Raw genomic sequence first — 23,598 nt, 5'->3', positions numbered from 1 at the left:
AAATGATGAAAATACGTATGCCCCCTATATTTTCTTTCCCTTTTTCCTCTCCTTTGGACTGCACTGCTGAGATTTTGGTTTGTGTTATATTGTTGTTATTAAACAAAAAAAATATAAACATATCTATAAAAAAAATTTAATGGTTACCAAATTTTAGTACATCTAACAAACCATTTCAAATAAATAGAACTAAACAGAGAAGTCCAGAGATCCACTTTAGTCACTGGTCACTAAGTTGGATGAGGACTCATGTTTATCTTGTCACCAAGCAGAGGAAGGAAGCTGGTAAAGACATTAAAACAAAACCTCTCTCACATTAGAGAGATGAAGCAAAGAGAGGCATCTCAGGGTCGCTAAATGTTAGCCCACTTTCATATCCTACCATCAAAATATGTGGAGTTTCCTAATTCTACTTGGACTTCAACTGGAGTTATATGTTCAGGTCAGATAAAGACTGAATTCAACTTTTTTTTTAACAAAAACAGGCTTGCCGCCCACTTTTAGGTACGGTGGAAGATCTGTGATGCTGTGGGCTTGATTCTCTCCCTAAAGCTTCTGGGAATCTCGTTAGACTAAGCGGTATCGTGAAACCTTTCAAATAACGGTTGATTCAAGTGGAAATCTGATTGACTGTCGGAAGTCTGACAAAATATTTTGACGCTTTAACCCAGAAATGTTCATCACGACTCTGCAGCAAAACAATTACGTTAAAACACTCACTTTTTACACTTGTAATTTAAAAAAAAATAAATAAAATAAATTGAAATTTATAATACATTGTTGCTGACAAACACATTTAGAGTCTGCTTGTCCACAGCATCTGCTAGTGAGACACGTTCAGGCGGTGTCATTTTACCGAAAAGTAGCGGACTCCTACAGGGTCCTGCAGCAGCCGCTCGAAGCAGACGGCCCAGCTGGCCACCCTCCTCTCGGTGTGGCGCCGGTGACTCTGGACGCTGGGCAGGCTGGCATTGCTGTTCAGACTGTTGTCGCTGCTGCAGCCCTGCAGCTCCACGCTGTTCAGCTCTGTTTACGAAAACAAATCCACACGCAACATTAAATCCTTGAGTTCTTAAAGGCTGGAACCACTCAAATTTAGTGACGTGCAAATCAGCCCGCCAAAGGTTGCGTTCGGACAGTTTTGACTCGGTCAGTTATCAATGATCAGTCATTGACAAGTCTGTTATTGGGGAATCAGATTTTTCCTTTGCATTAATTAAATGCGGAATAGACTACTGTGAATTGAAAAGAAGAACTAAATGTTTTTTTTTCTTTCTTGCATAAACAGGGATAATGGTATAATTTATTAAGTAGTAAATGGAGTAGATTTATATGCAGTGCTTTTCTAGTTACACCACACAAAGAACTTTACTGTAGAGCCACATTCACCCAGCCACACATTCACACACAGATAGATACACAGATCTACTTGGGGTTACCTGGGGGCATATCGACATGTGGAAGCTGGAATCAAACCCACACGTTTCAAATTGCAAAGCGACTTTCTCTACTAAGTTGCTGTAGTTTCTTAAATTTTCTGTTAAGTTTCAAATCTGCTATGCCAACCTAACCGTTGGGATAAAAAAATTTGATTTTATTGAAATTTGAATTGGCAAGTCAGACGTTTGTGAAATGGGAAATCAGAATCGATAAATGATAATGGTAAAAGTGCTGAACCCGAATAGTACTTTTAATCACACCCTGTGGCTAAAACTGCAACTTTTTGATTGCAAGATGATTTTGTTTGCAATTATTTACATGCTTTTTTTTTTAACTCTTTTTGCATCAACTGCAAAACAAGATGAGATCTGAATTAATTTTTATAAATATAAAGTTACATCAGTATTGTAACACTATCTTGTATTAGAAGACAAGACATATGACACATAAATCAATGCGTGGATGAGCCGTAACTTTCTCCAGGTCAACAGAAACAATATACAGGTTATTATCTTCGGACCTGAAGAGGAACAGCACACAGCTTCAGCTTTTACAGCTGGAAACCAGCGATGAGGCCCGAAATCTGGGTGTAGTGACGGACTCCGGAGGGAATTTCAGTGGAGTCCGCTGTGATTGTGCTGAAAGCAGCGCAGTCGCACTGGAACTCATTAGGCACCAATGTTTCCCCTGTCAGTTTTAAAGCACAGGTAGAAACCTGCCCTGGGAGACCATCTTCTGCTCCTGGGTTTCTCTAGATACAGCTCTAGAAAACCTAGAAGTCCAATTAGTTAAAACCGAGCTACTTGTATTATTCACAAAAACTTTAATAACTCTTTATATGCGGTTTATAACCGGTTTATTTATACTTAATGTCTATATGCTGTGGGCACTTGAACCTCATGAGTGCCCACAGTCCTGGCCAATAAAGCTGACTGTTTCTCAAAAAAAGTCGTAATTCTGAAAACACTCGTAATATTCAAATCTAATAGGCTTTCTGAATCAATCCATGCTTTATTATTCTTGGGAGAGTCTTGGACAATCCAAGAATTGCTTGTGTTTCCCACCACTCCGCCGCGTTGTGCCCATGTTCCTACCGTTTAGCTCTGATCAGAAGGCGAGGAGGGGAGCTGAGAATAACCAGCAATGAGCTGCAGGCCAGACTAACAGAAAGTGGCCTGCTATGTTGAGATAAAACCAAAAGGGAGAACAGCCACAGGGAGGACAGCGGCAGTCAGGTGCCCTGAACAACGCAGATGCTGTAAATAAATATAAAAAAAAATAAAAAATGTGAAAGAGGAGGATTGTACCCACTGCTAAAGTCCTCTCTGATTAAAAACCTCCAATCTGGGCGATCGGTGGACACTTTCAATGTGACTTCTGCTTTTGCGCTTCATTTCTTACTTTTTCTTTTTTAATTGATTATTATTATTTATCAGTGACAGTTTTCACACCGGATCTTTAAAATTGTTTGCAACAAAACGAAATGTTTTTATCCACACATTTCACAGCAAAGTTCTCTTCAAGGGCAGATTAAAAATAAACTCCTGAGGCTTCTGCTAAATATTAATGAAGCTTTATCACTGTATATAAGGAGAAAACATTAATCTGTGTAAACCTGTCTGTGCTGTCTAAACCAAGCGCTCTGTTCAGCGTCACAGACCCCACTGCACTTATCACAGAGACAGATGGATAAAACAAAGTTCCCTCAAAAAAATCTAACTAAAAATACAGTAAGCAGCGGCTTTATGCAGCAGGTTATAATTATGTTATTGAATCGCGTTTGTTTGTTTCTCACAAAAGCATGATATTAGGCTGATCTCACCCAGCAGCTAATATTTCCAAAGTTATTTTTTCACCACTCAGAGTTTTGCATGTTGGTAAAAAGAGTTCAATTTCAAAATCGTCTTAGCAGAGCACCTTCTTTTACCTATCGGTTTCTTTCAAATCCACACTGCTTTGCGTTGGTCTATCACATAAAATCCCCAAAGAAACATTCCATTACATTTTGTGAATGTAATTTGAAAAATTGTAAAATAATTCAAGAGGCACGAAAACTTTAGCAACATATGTTTTTTTGCCATGAGACTCATAGGAGAAATTGTGTAGCATATTTCTTAAATCCAGAATTTAAGCTAGCTCTGCTTAACAGACAGGAAAGTAGGTAAAGTCAGCACACAAAAGGTAAATAAACATTTTCCTGTCTTAAATTACTGTCTACACTTTTAATAGTGCAACATTAAATGGTTTTCTTTTGTAATAAATGAAGTGATTAGCCAAAATGCTAACTGTGCAGCACACAATAAGTGAAAAAAAAAAAAATCGCAATATTTTATCATCAGCTGCAGCATTAAGATTCCTCTTAAACCTCAGTCAGTATAGCAACTAAGATATTCGATTCCACAGTCTCTACCATTCAGTACGTTTTATTGCTCCTTCTTGCGCTCTACATTTTCCTCCAGCTGGAAAACAATCTATGAAAACTCCTGCGATTTTCTCACCTGGGTAGAGCTGGTAGGAGCCTGTGTGGTGCCAGCGGGGCAAGTATCGAATCCTTTGGGGTAACCAAGCCCCTACATCCATAATCACCCTATCAGGGGCCCTATCACTCTCCCCCACCCCCCCGCCTCAAAACCTCAAACACTCCAGCCTGAACAAATAGTCCAATAAAGGGCACAAACAGCTGACATCACAGGGAGGAAGAAACTGGAGAGAGGGGGGAAAGAGAAAAAGGTGCAGAAGGAGACGCTGCCGTTGGTTAGCAACCTGGACGACAACCTGAGGAACCACAGAGAGAGTTGGGTCGCAGAAGGCACGCACACACACACACACACACACCCACACATGCACACACACACACCTGCATGCACACTAACACACAGGCACTAGCTTCCAGCCAGGTAAGTGATCCAAGTGCACGCCGGCCTCGAGGTGGTAAATAATTCAGAGACGAGGGAGGGGACACTAAAGCACAAACACAAACTCACATCACAGAAACACACACACTTGAAGCGCGGCATTGATGAAAGGCTCGTTAAAGGAAGGCCTCTACTGAGACTAATGAAGCCTGAACCCCAACACTACTACTACACGCACACACAGGATAAAAAGCTGCCATTTACACTTTTTGATGAATCAAAGAGCCCATGCTATGCTTAACCTTCAAAAATGTTTAGAAGATTGATAGCAGAAAACTACAGACATAACAGCAAAGATTTACAATAAAGACAATCAAATACTAAGCTCAGCTCTACTGTGCTGATTCTGCACATATATAGCATGTTACTGTTGAAGAGCATTAATGACAATAGTACCAAGTGGTGTAAAAAAACAACCACAAACTCAATTTAGATCTCATCAACACAGAGCACACATCCCAAGGTGTGAAAGCATGAAAAGCTCACAGGACAATAGAGGGCCACGTTTTGTAAGGAAGAAATACTAGCAAGGACTGAATGGTGGTGAATGTCTATAGATTGTATTTCTAAATATATTTACACCAAGCACAAAATAATATTTACTTTTTAATTTTACAAATAATAAAAGGTTTAATAACTACTTTCTGCTGTTAATACATTGACAATGTCTGTTGGAATAAATTTCAAGAAAGAAAAAAATGCTGCTAATTATTTCAGACATTGTTGCTCAGGTTGTAACCCCTTCTTTGGATTTTTTTTTTTACAGCTTTCTTTAGCTTGATGATGGTAATGCAAGCTAAAAACTCAGTGTTTTTCTCTAAGTAAATTTAAAGAACACACCAATTGATGTTAAAGAAAATAGTTTATTTTTCCATAAACGTTACAATCTTTATGCTGTTTACGTCTCACACACGAGCACAGAACGGGTTTAACTTTGCTCATAAATCACAAAAGAGTGATTCACTGGTCTTAGTTACAGAGTAAATAAGATCATAAACTTTTCTACATTAAAACTGAGCGTCAACAACAAACTGCTTAAAAACCTTTTGTCTGCCACTTCTTACATCTTTTATCTTCCATCTGGCCTCAGTTAAGCCTTATATGTAAATTTCTGGGGCGATAAAATCCCATCAGAATGTATCCACATGCTAATTCATTGCAACATGCAACAACTTGGCAAGAAAAACATGTTGTGACACAACATAGCTTCAGAAATGTTGGGCCTGGATCAAGTACATCCATTTGTAGAGTGGTAAATTCAAAACCCAAGCGTCATTTGGTTTCCGTCCTTCAACAATTTCACACCTGAATAAAGAGAACAAATCTATACCACCTCAATTTTCTTGGTAGTTTTAAGTGTCAATGCAGAAAGCATTAGGAGCACATATTACATTTGTGTTAGTCTGATTATGATATATCTCGGGGATGAAAAATCATGAAAAGGCCAACATGTCATTTTTCATGTATAATCGAATTGCATTCTGTGTAATTTTCCAAAAACTTTATTTTTAACTTTTCCCATTAGTTGAGCTTCTGATCTTTATTTAGGCCAGATGACTCTAATTAAATATGACCAATTAAAAGCAAAATAACCTAGAGTGACCTCCTCTTGGTGGACATTATTTATAGAAATCCTCTGACCAAATTTCCTTTGGTTTCTCTATGAGCAGAATGTAGTAAAGTACTATGGATAGTTCAAAGTGAGCATAAAACATTCCCATGGCAAATCCAAATTAATACAGCCTGGTGCAAAACGTCCTGTGGCAGATGGCTCCCATTTGTACTTGGAAAAGTTCGATGTTAAACTACTAAAAGTGCAAATTTTCCACCACAGGTTTGAAATAGCTAAAGGGTGAAATCGCTATATTGCGAGGAACGCAGAAGCACCAGCATCCTTTCAGAGTTCAACTAAACACAACAAATGGGCTTGTTTCTGAAATAATCTCACAAAACCATCATAAAAGTGAATTTTGTCTTCTGCTAGAAAGGAGCAACTAAGCTCTCAATCAGTGTCTTATGTACAACTTTTTGCTGGATGTCTCCGCACAGTTAATGTGGTGACACATATGACACTCGGCATTGATTGCAGCTGTTGCAGAGCAGACAGAGGTGGGGAAGGAGCTGAGCAGGTTAAACCAGATTGTACCCGAAGAAAACAATAAACAGAACTACTGTTTTTTGTTTTTTTTTTACTATTTAAGATGTAGAGTACCACTGAATTTGATCAGTTTTGATATGAACCCAAATGACATAAACTCACTTGTAGATTTGATCTGAAACGCTTAGGAACAACAGCGAGCACTCACGCCTCTAGTCAGTTTGGAAAAACCAGTATTCTTTAGAAACTACAGGACTGAGAGGGAAAAATGGCAACAGGAAAAACAAGGAAGTTCCCAGCACACTAAAAGGACTCAAATGACTTTAGAAACAACAAGACGTTTAGCAGCAAAATACACAGAAAGACATCTACAGGTAAAATTTATTCCTGTTAGTACAGAAATGTTTAAGTGGCTAAACATGATACTCTAAAGTTGGTCATTCATCATAACCCAGTTGTACGTTCACTGCTGAGATTCAAAATATAATAAGAAAGCATTCTGGACGGTGTTAAATGTTTAAAAGGCTCATGTACTCACCTCCATCTGAGACTGCAGCGGACTGAAAAAAGAAACACAGAGACATGGGTTAGGATTGTTCCTTGGCCCAGAGCTAACACACATTTATCCAGGCTCCCACAGTCTGTGAGGGCCATGAGGCAGCTGCCTGGACATGCACTTCCAGCCACATGGAGGCTGTTACAGGCCAGGTCCCGTCATCGTACACATTTTCACTCCATAACAGGTTGGTGCCCACTCTTATTGTATTCAAGGTGGGTGGAGTCGCCTAAACAGGCTCTGCAGGGAAACTTCCTTGCTGAGGGGGAGGGGCTTACTGTGTGTTTTGCTTGGAAAAAGGTAAAAACGGCGGCATGCCCTTGATTTTACAGTACGGCGAGATGTTCGTCTACATGTCTGTCATCTTATTGTAACTCAAAGGAGCTTATATGGAGAGTAATATACACCACAGCAACATTTAGACTCTTTGTATAAAATGGAGCTGGTTTCACTTAAACAATAACCTATGAATGACAAGTAGGATGCAAATCATACGACACCACAAGCTGATAGCAGTGGATGGTATAACCACACCTGATTGCAGGGAAAACAGACAGTTGAGTGATAATGGCATCGTCTACAACAAGCCAGCTCAGCAATCGAACTAAACCAAAAAATATTGGTAAAATGTGTTAATATTACACGTTTATTTTAATATTAATATTAAAATACTGTAAATATTCATAATATTTACGTACTTCCAGTTGCTATCTGTGTTGTCACTCCCCTGTTTAATTGACGTCACAGAAGTCCTTGCATGCAGAGCCAAGAGAGTCTGGACTTAGTAACGGCACAACAAAGACTTTTTGAACATGGTTTCATCTTCACTACCTAGAGAAGGAAACAAAAAGCCTGCAGCAGCTTCTAGATACCTAGACGCCAATGATAAAAGTAAGCTGACATTCAACCATATGTTTGCGCTCTTCAGTCTGATTTGTCTAACTCTTATCAGCTGATCAGATCCATTAGAGCATATGGTGCAGCTTATTCACAGGACAGCCAAAAACAATAAGGCGAGTTTTTATTTTTTTTATTTATTCTATTAGATGAAGACAGCAGAGAAACTACAACTTCCTTAAAGTCTTCACAATAAGAGTCTTAAAAATATACAACTTTAGGAAAAAATTAGACGACTAATCTTAACATTTATAAAAAATATATATATATAACTGAGTAAAATAAAGACAGTTGTTTAATTTAATGAACTTCCAAGAATATTTCTCTCAAAATCCAAATGAACTATTGACTTTTAGAGCGTTTATTTGCAGAAAATGACAAAATGTCAAAAAATTGTTATAAACCTCCAATAAAGCAAACACATAAATATCTTTACAGAACATGAAACAAGTGTTTAAGCTTAGGAGGACTTCAGAAATTAGCATTTGTTGGAATAATCCTGCTCTTCTTTCACAGCTCTCATGCACCTCGGCTTGCTCTCCACCAGTCTTTCACATTGCTTTTGGATTCAACTAACCAGTCTTCTTTAAGCATTTAGTGATGGGTGATGGATTCACACTGGAATGCAGTGACTGTCACACACATACATCTGCTGATAAGAGAAAAAAAATGTTCAGTGGTTTCTTAATTTTTTCCAGAGCTTCTTTTGGAACTTCAAAAAACATTTTTCTTTCCTAAGCTAATTAAAACAGCTTACAGTATCTTCTCTGCTTGCAAAGCTGTGAGGAAAACATTCTCTATCCCTTAAATAAAAACAATAGTGTCCTATTGCATCTGAGAACATATGGATATCTGAGTCCAGTCAAACAATTTGAGATATATCGTATGTTTATTAAATGTTAAATATGCTTGACACAAGTTGTCAAAATTGTTAAAACATTACAAGATGTTCTCTGGCCTAAAACCTACAATATGTAGTGGAAGTATGAACACCCAGATCAAAAGTTCTTATCATGCAAAAGATCATTATATATATTAGTCATATTTTTTCAACTTTACATGTGACGCATAGCCTGCAGAATTCACTTGAACAAAAGAAAATCGTTCTGTGAAAAAAAGTCCAAAAGTTGCAATAACCTAGATACAAATAGGTGCTCACAAGCTATTATCATGTTGAAGCAATTTTGTATGCAAATTTAACATTCAGTCCTCCTGACTTCACATCAGCCATCAATTATATGACTCTTATAAACCTATAACAAAGATCAGATGTCCGGGTGGGACGACATCACCAAAAGATGACTCTAAACAAGAGACGTGCAACACTGTGGGGCCATTTCTGGCAAGTGCTTGTGTTCTCCATGTGACAACAATCGGCTGTCTTCTCCGAATGTCTGGACAAAGGAATAGGATTACAAGACTGATATATTTTTGTCCAAAGTAAACATCTATGCCTGGCTAAAATTTCCCAAAACCCTGTGGGAGGTGAATGTTTGGGCCGCAATTCCAGATGGTCTATTTGGCGCATGAGCAACAATACAAATTATGAAAAGCACACTGCGACCTTTGTGAAAGGTTATGATGAAAGGGATTTGGGGGCTCTTTCACCTAGACTGAACTCTGTTTATTTTCCAGGAGGATATAATTACCTGTTCCAACTAAAAGTTAGCATTGACCCAAAATTCCAGGTGTCTGCTAGAAAACTTAAAACAGGATTTCATTTTCGGAATAGTGAATCAAAGCATCTGTTAAAATGAACAAAAAAACAACTTAATGACTCAAGATTGAATTAATGTTTTTGGAAAAGGTCAAAGCCAAAGTTTAGGACTAATACTGCTAATGATGAACATTTGTGGCGATTTCACTGAAAAAAAGATTTTTTTACAATCTGACCGATTTGGAGAACATTTGGACGATATAGTGAATAAACTTTGACAAGTGAGGATGTACAGCTGGTGGACTCCTAACTGAATCTAAAGGCCATTCAACTTGGTTTTTTGCTTAAGGGTGTTAATCCACATGTTCCTGATTTAAGAGCCATATTCTGAAATAGGGAAGTTGAGTTAATTAATGTAAAAAAAAACAAAAAAACAGTGACATTTATTTTTGCTGGCCACAAACCAGGACGTGGTTTGTGATGGACTGTCCAGATGAGGTGGATACCTCACCTGGACAGCTCATCTGTCCAACTCACCTGGACAGGTGAGCTGTCCAGGTGAGGTTGCACCCTGGACAGCTCACCTGTCCAGGGTGCAACCCACCTCTTGCACCGACACAATTTTGAGAAAGTATGGGAAATGACTGGATGATATTTTTGCTATTTCACTGACTCAACACATAATAAAAAAAGCAACACAATAAAGCTAAACTTCTGCTCGACAAAATTCAGAGTTTCCTCAACTAATACCAGAACACAGAAACACAAACTATGCGCGCAGCACGGATTTGTATCTCAGACTTGCTCAGCTGGGATGAGGTCATTCAACACAGACACCAGTAATGAAGCTAACTGTGGAACAATGAAAACCTCTGTGACTCAGACAAAGTAATGGATAAATATACAAAAAGACAGACGTGAGCAAGACAGGACAGAAGAGGTGGGGAGCTGTCCGAGACAGTTCTGTCTGCCATTGAGAACGTGTGGGGCGATGGAGGAAAAACAGATGTAAACAGCAGAAAATACTATAATAATATCAGCAGGGGAGATGAAAGCAACCCAGCCATCAAGATATTGACTTGTAATGATTTTATTACCCTGCACAGACATGTGGGAGTCTTGTGAATAAAAAAAGATATTTCTAGAGTGTTTTTCACAGCTAGTCATAAGAAATGCTGCAACTTCATTTCTATGAAATCACATTTTTCCTCTTTATTTCCTGTATTCGATAATAAATTGACTGAACTCAAATCTCAGTGGATTTCACAGCATTCAAGAACCAAAGCAAAAATCAAACAACTGTTTGTATCACTGCCTGTGTTCACTGATACAACCAGGGGGGGGGGGAATCTGAGTTTACATTCAGCATCAGGAGTTAAATCAGAGCATTTCAGTGACAACGACCCACAGGACAGAGGAAACAAAATGACTTATGGGAGGATCTCGGATATTAGTCAAACTGGAACTAACAGTCATTTCTAGTAGTCAGTTGGTTCCCACAGCTTCACTGTAGTCTTCACACTCACATAATGAGACAAAAAACAAACAAACAAAAAAAAAACACTCTGCCCTGATTTTACAACCTAATTCATGTCTGAAACTTACCCTGAAAACCTAACTTTGTTGAAGAGAACGTATGCCAGTTCAAGACTTAGCAGGTGATCACATTTATTATAAATCCACAACCAAAACCGAGCTGGGCATGAACTCCTTAGTTAATGAATACCCATGACTCACCCACGAACAAAGAGCCTCCTGAACTCAAGCCATGCTATGTCTACACATGACAAAACTTTTTAAAATAAGCACTCTGTCAAGGATGAGAATTTTCCTAATGCTGTATCTGGCTTTGTTTTAATTGGCGATGGAGCCAACCATGTCCTGCAGGAATGTGACTTGGCATTGTAAAAACAAAGGTGCCTCTTAATGAATTAGATAATTACTAAAACATTATTTTAAGCCAGTACCTGTAATTCCGTTTAAAATGTGAAACGTGTATATTAAATAAGATTCATAAAACACAATGAACAGCTGTGGTTGTGTGTGTTTTTCCTTCTACTCCACTTTCCATTAATGTACATGGAGACAACCCTGGGTGAACCACCAGCTTTGTCAGGAAACAGCTTTATGACTTATTTTCCTCATGGAGGGTTTCAAACAAGTCGACAGCGTTCCTCATGACTGCATTGGGCCAAAATGTGGGTTTTCATTAGATGTAAACTATAATCATGCAAATTAACAGACATGCATTTTTGAAATGTATTACCCTGCATGTAATGGAGTTATATGAGTTTCACTCTACAATTGAATCACAAGTTCTCATCATATGTGACCTCTCGGTGCAGCATATGTGCTGCTCTGGCTCATCTACATACTGTCCAGATCTTGTCTTGAGCTACTCTGACTGGCCCAGATGGCACAGTGAGTTTGATCACTGGGATTAGACGTCCGTGTGTCCCTGCAGGTGAAAAAGGTCTGATGTGTCTGAACAGGAAGTGAGTGTGGCTGAACGACCAGAGAGGAACAGCTTAATAACAGGGGCAGAAGTGTGTTAACTGCTCTTTTCACTGATCTAACCACACATTTCTCACATCTCACCAAACATCGGTCTTTGTACATCATTAGTGTGAGTGAGGAGTTCTCTGTGGGCTAAACTACTGAATCATAAGCCTGACATCTGGTAAAGTTGTGAATTTTTTTGTATGTGGGGTCTGTTTCTATGTGTGCGTATTCTTTTTTTTTTTTAAACAGTGATCACTTCCAGACGGACTGTATGTCGGGAAAGTTTGGCCCCAGGTTTAGACCTTAAGTCTGCTCTTCTCAACTTTCATCACCCAATTCCCTTGCACGGTATTTTCCCTCTCCGCCCCCCCCCTGTTTTTTATTTTATTTGCCCCCTCCCTCCATCTTCAATAATCTCACTTCTTCTTCCTTTCTCCATCTCACATTACCATAGCTTCCTTCTAACCATTCCTGCGAAACACAGGCTGGACTGACTGTGTATCCTCAGTCCTGGCAGGTCCAGGAATGACCAGGACCTGCCAAAAGAGGAGGCAGGTCTTCCCTCCTCTTTTGGCAGGTCTTGGTCATTCCTGACAACCCAGAGAGAATAACTGGGGTTTTCCAGACATTCCCTCTTCAAATGCCTCTCCTCAAGACCTACATTTAAAGTGAGGTATATAAATGTGTTACAACACCAATAGAAGTACATCTCTCTTTTTTTGGAGTACTTCTATGATAAAACACACAAAAAGCCTACATATGAGCTTATATGAGCATTTCAGTAAGACTAGAATACTATTTAAAATAAAGATCAGTCACAGTCTTAAAGCCAAGTTGTTGACTTTCCACAGACACCAGATGGCACTTGTTTGTTCATATGCTAAAGGCGTTGTCAGTAGAGAGTCTGATTGAGGTTGAAAATCTACAAAGAACTCTTTGCTAATGGGAGGAAAGTTTTCTTGGTACAAAATCAGAATGTGTCTGGAAACAAATTTTGCGGATTCAAACTTGGCTGCAGTGACGGATGTCTTCAGAGAATATGATAACGCTTCATTTGTTCCTCAGTGAGGAGATTCAAATTGCTGCAGAAGCAAAGTGTTGTCAAATAAAGTTAACCGGAGTAACTATCAAATGCAACTGACAGATAAACCTCTAATTTGGGGGGGAGGGGGGGAAGAAAAAGTAATTGCCCTCTAATCTTTGTAACTGACTGGTTGCAGTGACGTGTTCAGGGGAAGTTTAATTATAAAAAGTGAAATAGATACATCAGAAGTAAAATAAATACTAAAATGATGAGAGTTCCACTTGGTTTTTTCATAAATTAGCTTTTTTTATATTGGTGATATCAACAGTTTAATGGTCAAAGTCACTGAAATAACACATTGCCTGTTGAAATGCATGGAAGAAGTCTGGGTTGAGGCAGTGCAGTACTGCGCCTCACCTGTGGGGACGCTGTTGATATTCAAGTTTTTTAAAATGATTTCTTTATCAGACCAAAAGTATGTTAGAAGTTACAATAAATAATCATCATAAAACATCAAGAAAGGGTTAATGATCCATAAATGAGCGAAAACCACCATGCTGCTGAGTTTATAGTTGTAATACAGAAGTTCATATTTAGTCATGATCTTTATTGGGCTGGTAGTTTTAGCTTCCAACTAATCTGGATAAATAGTAAGAGAAGAAACCAAGAGAGCAAGATACTGCAGAAAAGATAATGACTGCTTTTAAACTTGAACAAAACCTTTCTTCTAAACCCTGAATCATAATGTTAAGTTCACGTAAAAAAACAACAACAAAAAAAAAACAATTAAACACTAAATCTATGTGCCTGGTCATACTGTTATTCTGTTACCTGCTGTAGTTGGTGTGTCCTGAAAGGAAAGGTCCTGTTTTTTCTTTCTACGAGTTAAATCTTATTTGATTACATGTTCCTTTTGTTTCCAATTGTCTAGTCATAAAATTATCCCAGGCTTGGCTTGTTCAACTCAGGTTTGGTGCTGAAAACTGCAGCGAGTGGTTGGTCCCTGCTAGCTCCTTCAATAGCAATGTTGAGTTTCCAGAACATGCCACGTTTTGGTGGATGATGGAAAAGGACGGTCTGCATTAGGGGATGAGACAATGAGGGAGCACTAACACTTCACACAGAAAACAGAAATGTCTATCATTGGTGGAGACTGTGATGGATAACACAACTTATACAGTCCCACACACAAAGACAACACTGTAGGCACCACAGGAACTTATTCCTGGCTCCAACACTTCTCTGAGCTGCCACCTTTGGTGGGAAGCATTAGCTTTTCCCAAACTGAACCGCTCCAGTGAAAGATGACTGAACTATGAAAGAGCATCAACATATCTTAAAAGTCTGTAAACAGTGGCATCACTGCAAGGAGGCCACACCTATTACCCAACAAATAGTTTGCACACACAGTCCCTAAAAGGTAACACACTGATTCCCACACACACTTCCAGCAGGAGGAAGCTGGAGGACCAACGGTCTGAGCGAGTGTGTGCCTGTGTGTTTACTTTTGAATATGAGGTGGAATAGTGGCTGCCATTGAGAAGGCTGGAGTCGTCCTGCCAAGGCTGGCAACGGCGGAGCTGCTCGGCTTTAGAACGGCTCGACACGGAAATGGTGGCATGGAAAAGAGGATTTGGTTCTGATCGTCAAAAGTGAGACGAATGAGGTGGCTCAGGTGTTAATGCGTGAAACGTGCCGGACAAGAAGAGCAGCAGAAACATCAATAGTTCCTAAGCGGTGACATTCTCTATGAAAGGCTGGGGTGAGCCCAGAAATCCCCGCAGCGCACTCAGGAATCGATACCTACCCTCATTGACAGGGAGGAATTCAGATAATGGTTTTTCCCTACAACAGAGCCACACAGGAGATGTGACTCAGAGTCTGAGCCAGTGAGAAATGTCTGTTATACTTGGGCTGGTGCCTAAAACAGACAGAGCAGCAAACAAGATGTAAACACAAAGCAAATCTGATCGAGCACATCTGCCTGAGCGGCTTACAGCTGACGGACGACATCCTGGATGAGAGGAAATGTATTAAAAATGAGTCACTCAAACCACCTTTCCATTGTTTTAAAGTTGTTTGCTCCACAGGGTTAAACACACATATAAAAGAGAAGCCTCTGCAGGAAGAAAAAAAGAAGCTCCCACTTTCTTTTCTCTGCTCAATTTCTCTGTTGCATAAAGCATCTGGCTCGAAGAGAAAGACAAAAAGTGCCTGGAGCTAAGTTGTGTTTGCCTCTTTTTTTTTTTAAGTCTCATTTTACCTTTGAAATGAATCTCTTGCACCACCTTACACCACCGCATCAATTTTCTCAAAAAACAATAGAAAAACCTCTGTTCATTTCCAACCAAAGAATCCATTACTGTTTTTTTTCCCTTATTTTTCCCCTCTCCTCAGGATGAAGTCAGTGGAATTCCCTTTCTCTGCATGTCCTACACTTTGCAGAAGTAAATAGCTCCCAGTATAGTGCATTTGTCCCTTTTTTTTTTTTCTCACGTAGTCAACAGAGTAACACTGGCATGCAGAGAGTGACGTTTTTGTAGTTTCTCATTAACTTTACACAAAACAGACTAAACTTTACAATAGCAAAGTTAAGTTACTTGTCTACTTGAAGCAACACTGACAAAAACAATGATAACAAGCTAAGCGGTTTCTCACGCTCTGGGTTTGTATGTGAAGTACTCACTGTATTAAAGTTCCAGACGCGCTTGAAGGAGAGCCTCTTCCTCAGGCTCATCCTGCTCTCCTCTCAAAGAGGAGGAAACCCACCGACCGTTGAGTTTACATATCTGAGCCACACTTGCACAGACGGAGCGTCTTCAGGAGGAATCTACAACAGGAAGCCTGCGCAGACGACCGGCATGGATGGAGACATGCCTCAGTGCCGCTGTGCCCTCAGAACTGCTTAACTAGTCAGCAGAAGCTGTTTAAAATAAACGGGCTGTAACTCACTGATGATGTTTAATTTGGCTAATTAGATCGGTTGTTTCCCTCTGTTTCACTCACACACACACACTCCTTCACCACTGAACTGACAAGTTCCATTCTCCGGTAGACGCGCGCGTACACACACACACACACACACAGACACACACACATGAAGGGCTCAGTTTCCATAGTGAAACGCCCCCATCAGGCACAAGAAGGGGAGGGAACAAAGGTCAGCCTGCCAATCACACGGCAGCATGGTTTTTCCTTCTCCACCCATCTCCTCTTCCTCCCACTTCAAATCACAGGAAAATGTGTTCAGGTGAGATCATTTTCAACTAAGTGTAGAATTTTTTTTTTTTTTTAGTTGCATAAAAAAAATATATATAAATACGACTCGTTTCTGAGAAAATCATCAAAAGACGATGAGACGAGAGGACAGCTTGATGGAAATTAGTTCAGGAGGTTTTGCTAAAGGTCAACCAAAGCAAACAAAGGCACTTCACAGGACACAGCACCACACTTCAGAACATACACACAAAGACTGAAGTGCCGCATACAGCCTCAAGTTCATGTCTACCCCCTACAAATTTCTAGTTAAAAAGGAAGAACAATTTAGAAAAATTAGAAAAAAGAAAAAAAAGAGTTTTTGTTTTTTCACATAAAAAGCACAAATGTTGTTTTGAGAACATTTTCAAGTAATATAATGGTAATGGCATAACAATGCAAGTGCACCTCCTCGAAGACCAATAAACTTTAATTTTCAATGTCTAATGAACATTTGACACTGGAACCTGTAGACATTTTAAATATTCAAAATAAATAAATGAAAAATACACAAAAACAAATAAAACGGATACTGAAGTTTCCGTAAACAAAATTACCGTCAAAAAAGGGGCTAGATGAGACTGAAGGACCAGACTGAAGCCTTTTGTCATCCAGTCTTTGGTGGAAAGAGAGAGACGAGAAAATCAAACAATCGTGCACATTGAAATGATCAAACTTGTTTTAATTTATCAACTGATTTATTGCTTATTGCAACAGGCTTACTAGAAGACTTTAAAAGGTGTTGCCAATAAAAAAAAAAGTGTTTAGCATTTGGATTCACCCTCTATTACTCTGATACCTCAAAATTCAAATTAATTAAGTCAAGCGTCAGGCAGAGAGAGCATTAATCAGAGAAGCAGCCAAGAGGCCTGTCTGCAGAGACCCCACAGATCAGGTGAGAAAATCTGTCGATCATTTTAGTGTTATTTGGTTTTGTAGGGGAACATAGCACAAAACTCTGTGAAACGTCCTGCTGTGAAACATGAGGATTACAGCATCCTGCTATGGCGATGCTTTTCTTCAGCAGAGTCAGGGAGCCCATTAAAGAAAAACCCACAGAGGACAGAAAAATAAAATCACCTTTCAGCAGCAAAAAATTTTTTCAGTTCTGTGAATCCGTCATTCCCCCCTCCACACACACACACACCCCCCTTGCGGTGATTTTTGTTGTGCCAGGTCAACTATGCTGAAGTTGCAAGTAGACAAGTGAAAATTTTCGGTTCTAGCGTGTATTGATGCACACGATTCCTTCGAGGTGTCTGGTGAAATCTTATTTTTTGGGGGAAGTGTACCCACATGCCAAGTACCAGAGCCTCCACTCAGGTTCACTCTCTGAGCAGAGCAGACAGGCCTTTAAACAGTGTATGTTACAAAGTGCAAATCTGGCATCATGAATAATTAGGAACTGAATGAAAAACAAACAAACAAACAAAAAAAACTTAAATATGATCTCATTAACAATTTATTCTAATAATTTCAGTAATTTTAAGAACAATTTGCAGAAATGAGCTGATATTTTTTTGCCTTCTTTTTACCACCAAAAACCCCATCAGAGCTCGAGGTATTTCAAATGCTGTGCCATATTGTTGCTAAAGTTAATGCTAGCCTTTCACGTCCCCGTATCATAGCAACATCAAGGATGGTTCCAGCACTCGGCACCCCTCCGACAACCAATATGCACACACACAAAAACTAAGGCGAAAGCAGCTGCCAAAGCACTAATTAGCAGGAGCTGCTGTTCTTAAAGGGGAAGTCCAGTGGAGCCTTGATGCTCGGTTCGTCAGAGCTGGTTCAGCTCAGCCTGCACACCCGAAATCACCACAGAAGCTGGGAAAAAAACCACACAGCTGAAATTCTTTCAGAAAACTGATTGCTCACACGTCTTGGTGTGTGAGCAATGGATTTAGGAGATGAATACTGTAATTACATGTGCTCAAACTAACCCCAACACGCATTTGTCAGTGCAGAAAAACATAAGAAAGGGTACAATGTCACAAAACATATGAGGAGCGTAAACAGGGTTAGCTGAAATGATGGTATGTAAAGGGGATGAGAGACAAACAAAGAGTTCAGTTCGTCTAGTGTCATTAAACCAAAGAGGTCTTGATGTTGTGTGAATGTCTACTATATCATGGACTTCAAGCAAACCAGTCCAACACAAAAATGTAAACATAAAAAAAAAATAAAAAAATCTGTGTTTGGTTTTGATTTGCTACCATCTCCTGAAAACAGAGAAACACACTTTGAATGCATAGTATAAGTTGCTACCTTATACTGACCTAAATTTCCATTTTTGTAAATTTCTCAAAAAAACAAAAAAAGTTTATTAAACAAATGTTAACACAGATATCAATATTATTTAATCTGTCAGGGCTTAGAGCATCTTTATATACTAAGTAAATAGTTATATTGTTTCTAATGATCAATTTTACAACAAGGAACGCATGTATTTCATGAAAAAAAAAATCAAAAATAATTTAAACTTACTGCCTACAAAAGAGGAACCATGTAGAAAATACCTACACTTTAAAATAATGCAGCAGCAAAACCTAAACGTTAGGACTCTAAATACCACAGAAACTTTGTGACAATAGTGGAGAAATCAGCATGCAAGAGAAAAATCTGAAACTGAGACATTTCCTTTTGGTTTCTTCAAATATAACTGAAGCCGCAGAGGTGGATAGTCTATCTCCTATTTCTTTTATGTCTGCATAAGACACAGTAAAACCAAACACTGCCCCCTGCTGTTGCTACTAAAGTGGAACATCGGCTGGAGAAGAGCATGGGGGCGAAACCGCTATCCTCCAGGGCCAACGATTACCTGCTTTAACAGATCTGAATCAAATGATTGGGTCATTAAAGTGCTTCCGCAGAACCTGATGACATGCTGAGGAGGTAATTCAAGCATTTCTCATTCAGGTAGGTGGAGGCAATGACATCAAAAAGGTTGCTGGATTTTGGTGCTCGTGGATCAGAGTTTAAAACCCTGTAGTAGAAGAAGAAGAAAAGCTAAAGTTGAGAAGGTTTTCAGGTTATTATTCATCTTTTTTTAACTGCAATTTAAAAAAAAGTAGAATCAGAGCTGCTAAAGGATAATTTTTCAATCAGATGTAGAATATTTTAACAGATAGAAAAAAGATCTGGTGAATGAAGTTTTCTGGTTTATTGAGATAATAATCCAAATAGACTGAAATAATTAGTGTGAGGTGTATTTAGGCTATTTCTGCCCACAAAGGCTTCAAAGTGTACTACAAAATAAAATAAATTTACATGCAGGACTTCTTTCAATGTTTTTCAGGTATTTATTAAGACCGTCCACCATAGGCTGTGTCAAGTTTACATACTGACGTGAATTGTAATGTACTGTACCTTCAATGTAAAATAAACCGTGGTAAAATACAAAAAAAAAAAACCCAGCTGAAAACTGTATTTATAAGACTGAGGTATAGCTAGTTTATCTTTTTTAATAATGTATAAATCTGTTAACAATATTGTAGTTGCAGTTCTTGTTTTTTAGTGGATCTTAGTTTATTTTTAGACTGTAGATTAACTAAATTTGTTTTTGTAGTGCCAGGTCAACTATGCTGAAGTTGCAAGTAGACAAGTGAAAATTGTCGGTTCTAGCGTGTTTTTAGACTGTAGATTAACTGTGGAAGCTGTTTGAGTACAGCTTCCACATTGTTATTTGAAAGTAATAAGATCAGGTCTGTGCATGCACGAACAGCAGTAACATGGATGTTAGACACAAAGCAGTAATACCTGTGCTATTCCTTCACAATGCTAGCTTCCATCACCTGTGAAATGGAAAATTATCACCAAAGCCACTACATAGTTTTTTTTTTTCTCATTGTTTTAGCTAATGCACTCAAATACTGTTTCTATACTGTTTGCAAAAATGATTGGGTGTTTCTTTTTATATGTTTTTTTTTTTTTATGGTTTCAGACATGTTGATTATAAAACACCTGGCAGAGTACACCACATTCCACATTTGGCCAAAGAATTTAAACCATAAATGTCAAGAAAGTTATACATTTTCATAATGAAGCACACGACTTCCTTAAAATCACGCCGTTTTCCAAATATTCCCCCAAGCCACAGAATCTGATTGACCCATAACACTGAGTCACATTGGGACAACTGTTAAGAAAATTTTTATTTATTTATTTTTTTGAATGACCAACACGCAGTCAATAATATGTTCTGTCAACCACATTTAGCAGAGTAATTATCTGAAAAAGTGTATGTAAAATTTGGAAATAGTAAATAGTCTTAAAAATTCTGGCAAGATTAGCCGACCAGTTTGTGTCAACTCAAAGTGGGGGAGCAGAGCCAACAGGTTGTGCCAAGGGAGAAATGGGTCAGTAAGGCCAACACACACTCCACAAGAGCAGAGATTTATTGTTTTGCTTGAGGTGGCAAGAGCCAGTATAAAACGTCCAGTTCTCTGCAGGACATTTTATATTTCACGGGGAAAAACGAGTTCAGAGAGCGAACACGTTTCTCTGATCTTACTTCACCTGACGACATTTGGCCATTTGATTATTTGCAGTTTCAGAATCAAACAGACCACCTCTGAAACACTGATTATGTGGGACTAAATGTAGAGCCTGAACTTGAGAAGGCTATCAGTTTGAAAGTAGAAAAACGAATAATCAAATTCCAGAATTCAACATTACAACTCATGGTTTCAAAGATTAGATTACATTTTTCTCTACTCAAATCCATAATACTTTTGATGGCTATTTATGGCTATGTATATATTAAAATCAACCTAGTGCCAGAAACTATGTAACAATAAACAACATATAGAATGAAAAACGTCTTAGCCATATTCATGTTATACATATAAACAGTAAATTCATTAACATTTAATTTATAAGCGTATTTTTTTTCAGTTCACTAAGCTTCTAAACTTCTTGCAGAAAAGTATTCAGAGCCCAATTTCCCAGACTAATGATTTTATGAGTGTCTGCTGCTAAGCATAGACCAATAGCTATAAAATCTAATTAAAATATACATGACTACAAAAACAGATAAAAAGAAAAATATGTGGGGTGTTTCACCAGGAGTGGCTTATTAAAGGTTCTGCCAAAGGAAACACACAACTACAGTACCAACTGTTATGCATAACGTCTGCAAGCTTTGCTTGGCAAAAAGAAAAGAGAAGCTGTGCACAGCTGGGGAGCAACTTTCTGATGCCCAATTACCTCTATATGTGATCCTTTTTGTCTAACAAGGGTCTTAAAATGTCTTTTCTGTAACTGGGGATTTTTAGCTCCGTAAAGATTATACTCTTTAAAAATGTGTTGTTGTTTTTTTTTGTTTTGTTTTCATAATGCTGTACATTGTAATCATAGACTGGTTAAAATACTTTTCCTTTACAGTCACGCTTTGAGAATCCACACAGAATCCGTCTCTACACAAAATCCTATGTACGAAATTATGGAACGAAACATTTTCGAACAGTAGCGCAATCTTACTCTGGGAATTTCTTTAATCTTCCCCACCAACAATGCCACAGTGGTGCCAAGACAAATTTGTCACAGTTGCAGTTGTTTGCAAACTCTTTTAATTACTGCTCTGACTCCACATGTCGACACGTTTGGACAGGAGTTGTCGTTTTTTTTTCCGTGTAGACATTTTCCAACTTTTAGAGATCAACATATCTGACTTACTTCAATGGTATGTTCTTTTGAATTTTTCATTTTGAAGATTGGCTAACAGAAGATAATTTTACGCAGGACAGTGTTGAGGAAATTTAAACTTCCTCAACACCGATCAACAAAATAGAACTGACAAAAAAATGCTTTAGTTACATTTATTCTATAGTGATTGGGAGGCGATGGGTGAGGCACTGATGATTTAGTTAAATGGTTTGGTTACTTTTTATGGAGTTGTCTTTAAACTGAGCAAAACTACTCTCATTTAGGTTTGAATGGTTCTAAAAGTGACAGAAGATAAAAGTTCAGTTTTAACAAGTTTACTCCTTTGTGACATTATGAGAATCAGAATTAACACTGTTTGGAAGAATGGTGATAAAACCGCTGACCTTGCAACTGCTGGATATCAATTGAGTCACAACTTATCCAAATAAATTAAAAGGATGACTCTTTAAAGTAATGATAACTCATGCCAAGTGCAAACACCACACACACTAAGACATGGGATCTAAAATCAACAGAATGAGACTGATACATTTTTTTCCCTAGAATAGTAAAACATACTGACTCGTATGTTTTCTCAGTTCTGATGTGGTAAGTAAGACCTTTAATCCAGGATTAGTAAGAAGTTGAAACAAAAATATTTGTATTCATTTTAAATCCGAAGTATGCAAAATGTGACTTCTGACCTCATGGGGTGTTTTACGTACAGGAGCGACACTGATCCTGATCCATCATCTGATTTTCCCTCCCTACCGCGCTCCGCTCCAGGGGGACATCACGAGGAACGACGCGCACGGATCTCTTTAGTGAGAATGAACAATCACACACACAGGAATAAACTTGTGTGGAGTTCTTATCTTTAGGTGCCTGAATGTGTTTTTATTTATAATTTTAGGGTATGAATGAGTTTTTGTTCCCTTGTGGTTCTGTGTGCGTGCATGTGTGTATGCTGGGTCAAGGGGCTGGGAGAATCCTCTTCTTTTCTCACTGATGTGTTCAGTTAAATAATATCCTGAGCTGCTCACCACCACAGTGTCAAAACTTTTTAACCCTCCACAAACAGCTGCACAGTCATCTACAACTACTAAGAACAAATCACTAGTGAATTCTTTCACATTATATATTAATCAGTCAATCCAAGGATTTAGAATCAATAACGATTGCTGCGTTTTCATCCAGTTTATCAGTGCAATATGTATAAAAGCCTTAAGCACACACACACAGAGACGCAAATACATTCACACAGCCAAATCAATTAGCTTTAATGACGGAGTGATCAAATGGAGGAATCAACAGGTGTCCCTTTAAATCAAAAGAGCCAGAAAGAGCCTAACGATTGGCTCAAACGGGTCATGTGATGTGTCATTCCTGAGATGGGCCTCACAACTACAGTTTTAGTGCATCCAGTTCATTTTAAACTAAAATAAATGCAGGTCAACAAATATAACAGAAAATATATATATTTTTTGTATACATGTAACATAAAAGGTTATGAACTCAAGCTATTAGAAACACATTGATATCTTGACAGGAACTTAGATCATTTGCTGTGGTTGGACACGGCAAGGATTGTGCCATATAGCTTGAATC

The 23,598-nt window shown here is 38.5% G+C and overlaps 1 protein-coding gene across 4 annotated transcripts in view; it reads right to left on the bottom strand.

The window, feature by feature from the left end:
• rgs12b (regulator of G protein signaling 12b) overlaps positions 1 to 23,598 on the bottom strand; it is a 51,593-nt gene that overhangs the window by 11,158 nt on the left and 16,837 nt on the right. For all 4 annotated transcript variants that reach the window (XM_007543925.2, XM_007543911.2, XM_007543918.2 and 1 more), the window contains exons 6-7: positions 6,992 to 7,013; positions 857 to 1,026 (exon numbers count right to left, since the gene is read on the bottom strand). In XM_007543925.2, the coding sequence (XP_007543987.1) occupies positions 857 to 1,026; positions 6,992 to 7,013 (192 nt within the window). The remainder of the gene's footprint in view (positions 1 to 856; positions 1,027 to 6,991; positions 7,014 to 23,598) is intronic.

This window comes from Poecilia formosa, unplaced genomic scaffold, assembly GCF_000485575.1.
Source record: "Poecilia formosa unplaced genomic scaffold, Poecilia_formosa-5.1.2 Scaffold11, whole genome shotgun sequence".
NCBI lineage: Eukaryota > Metazoa > Chordata > Actinopteri > Cyprinodontiformes > Poeciliidae > Poecilia > Poecilia formosa.
The sequence above is the reverse complement of the archived record's forward strand: the minus strand, read 5'-3'. Positions and strand labels throughout refer to the sequence as shown.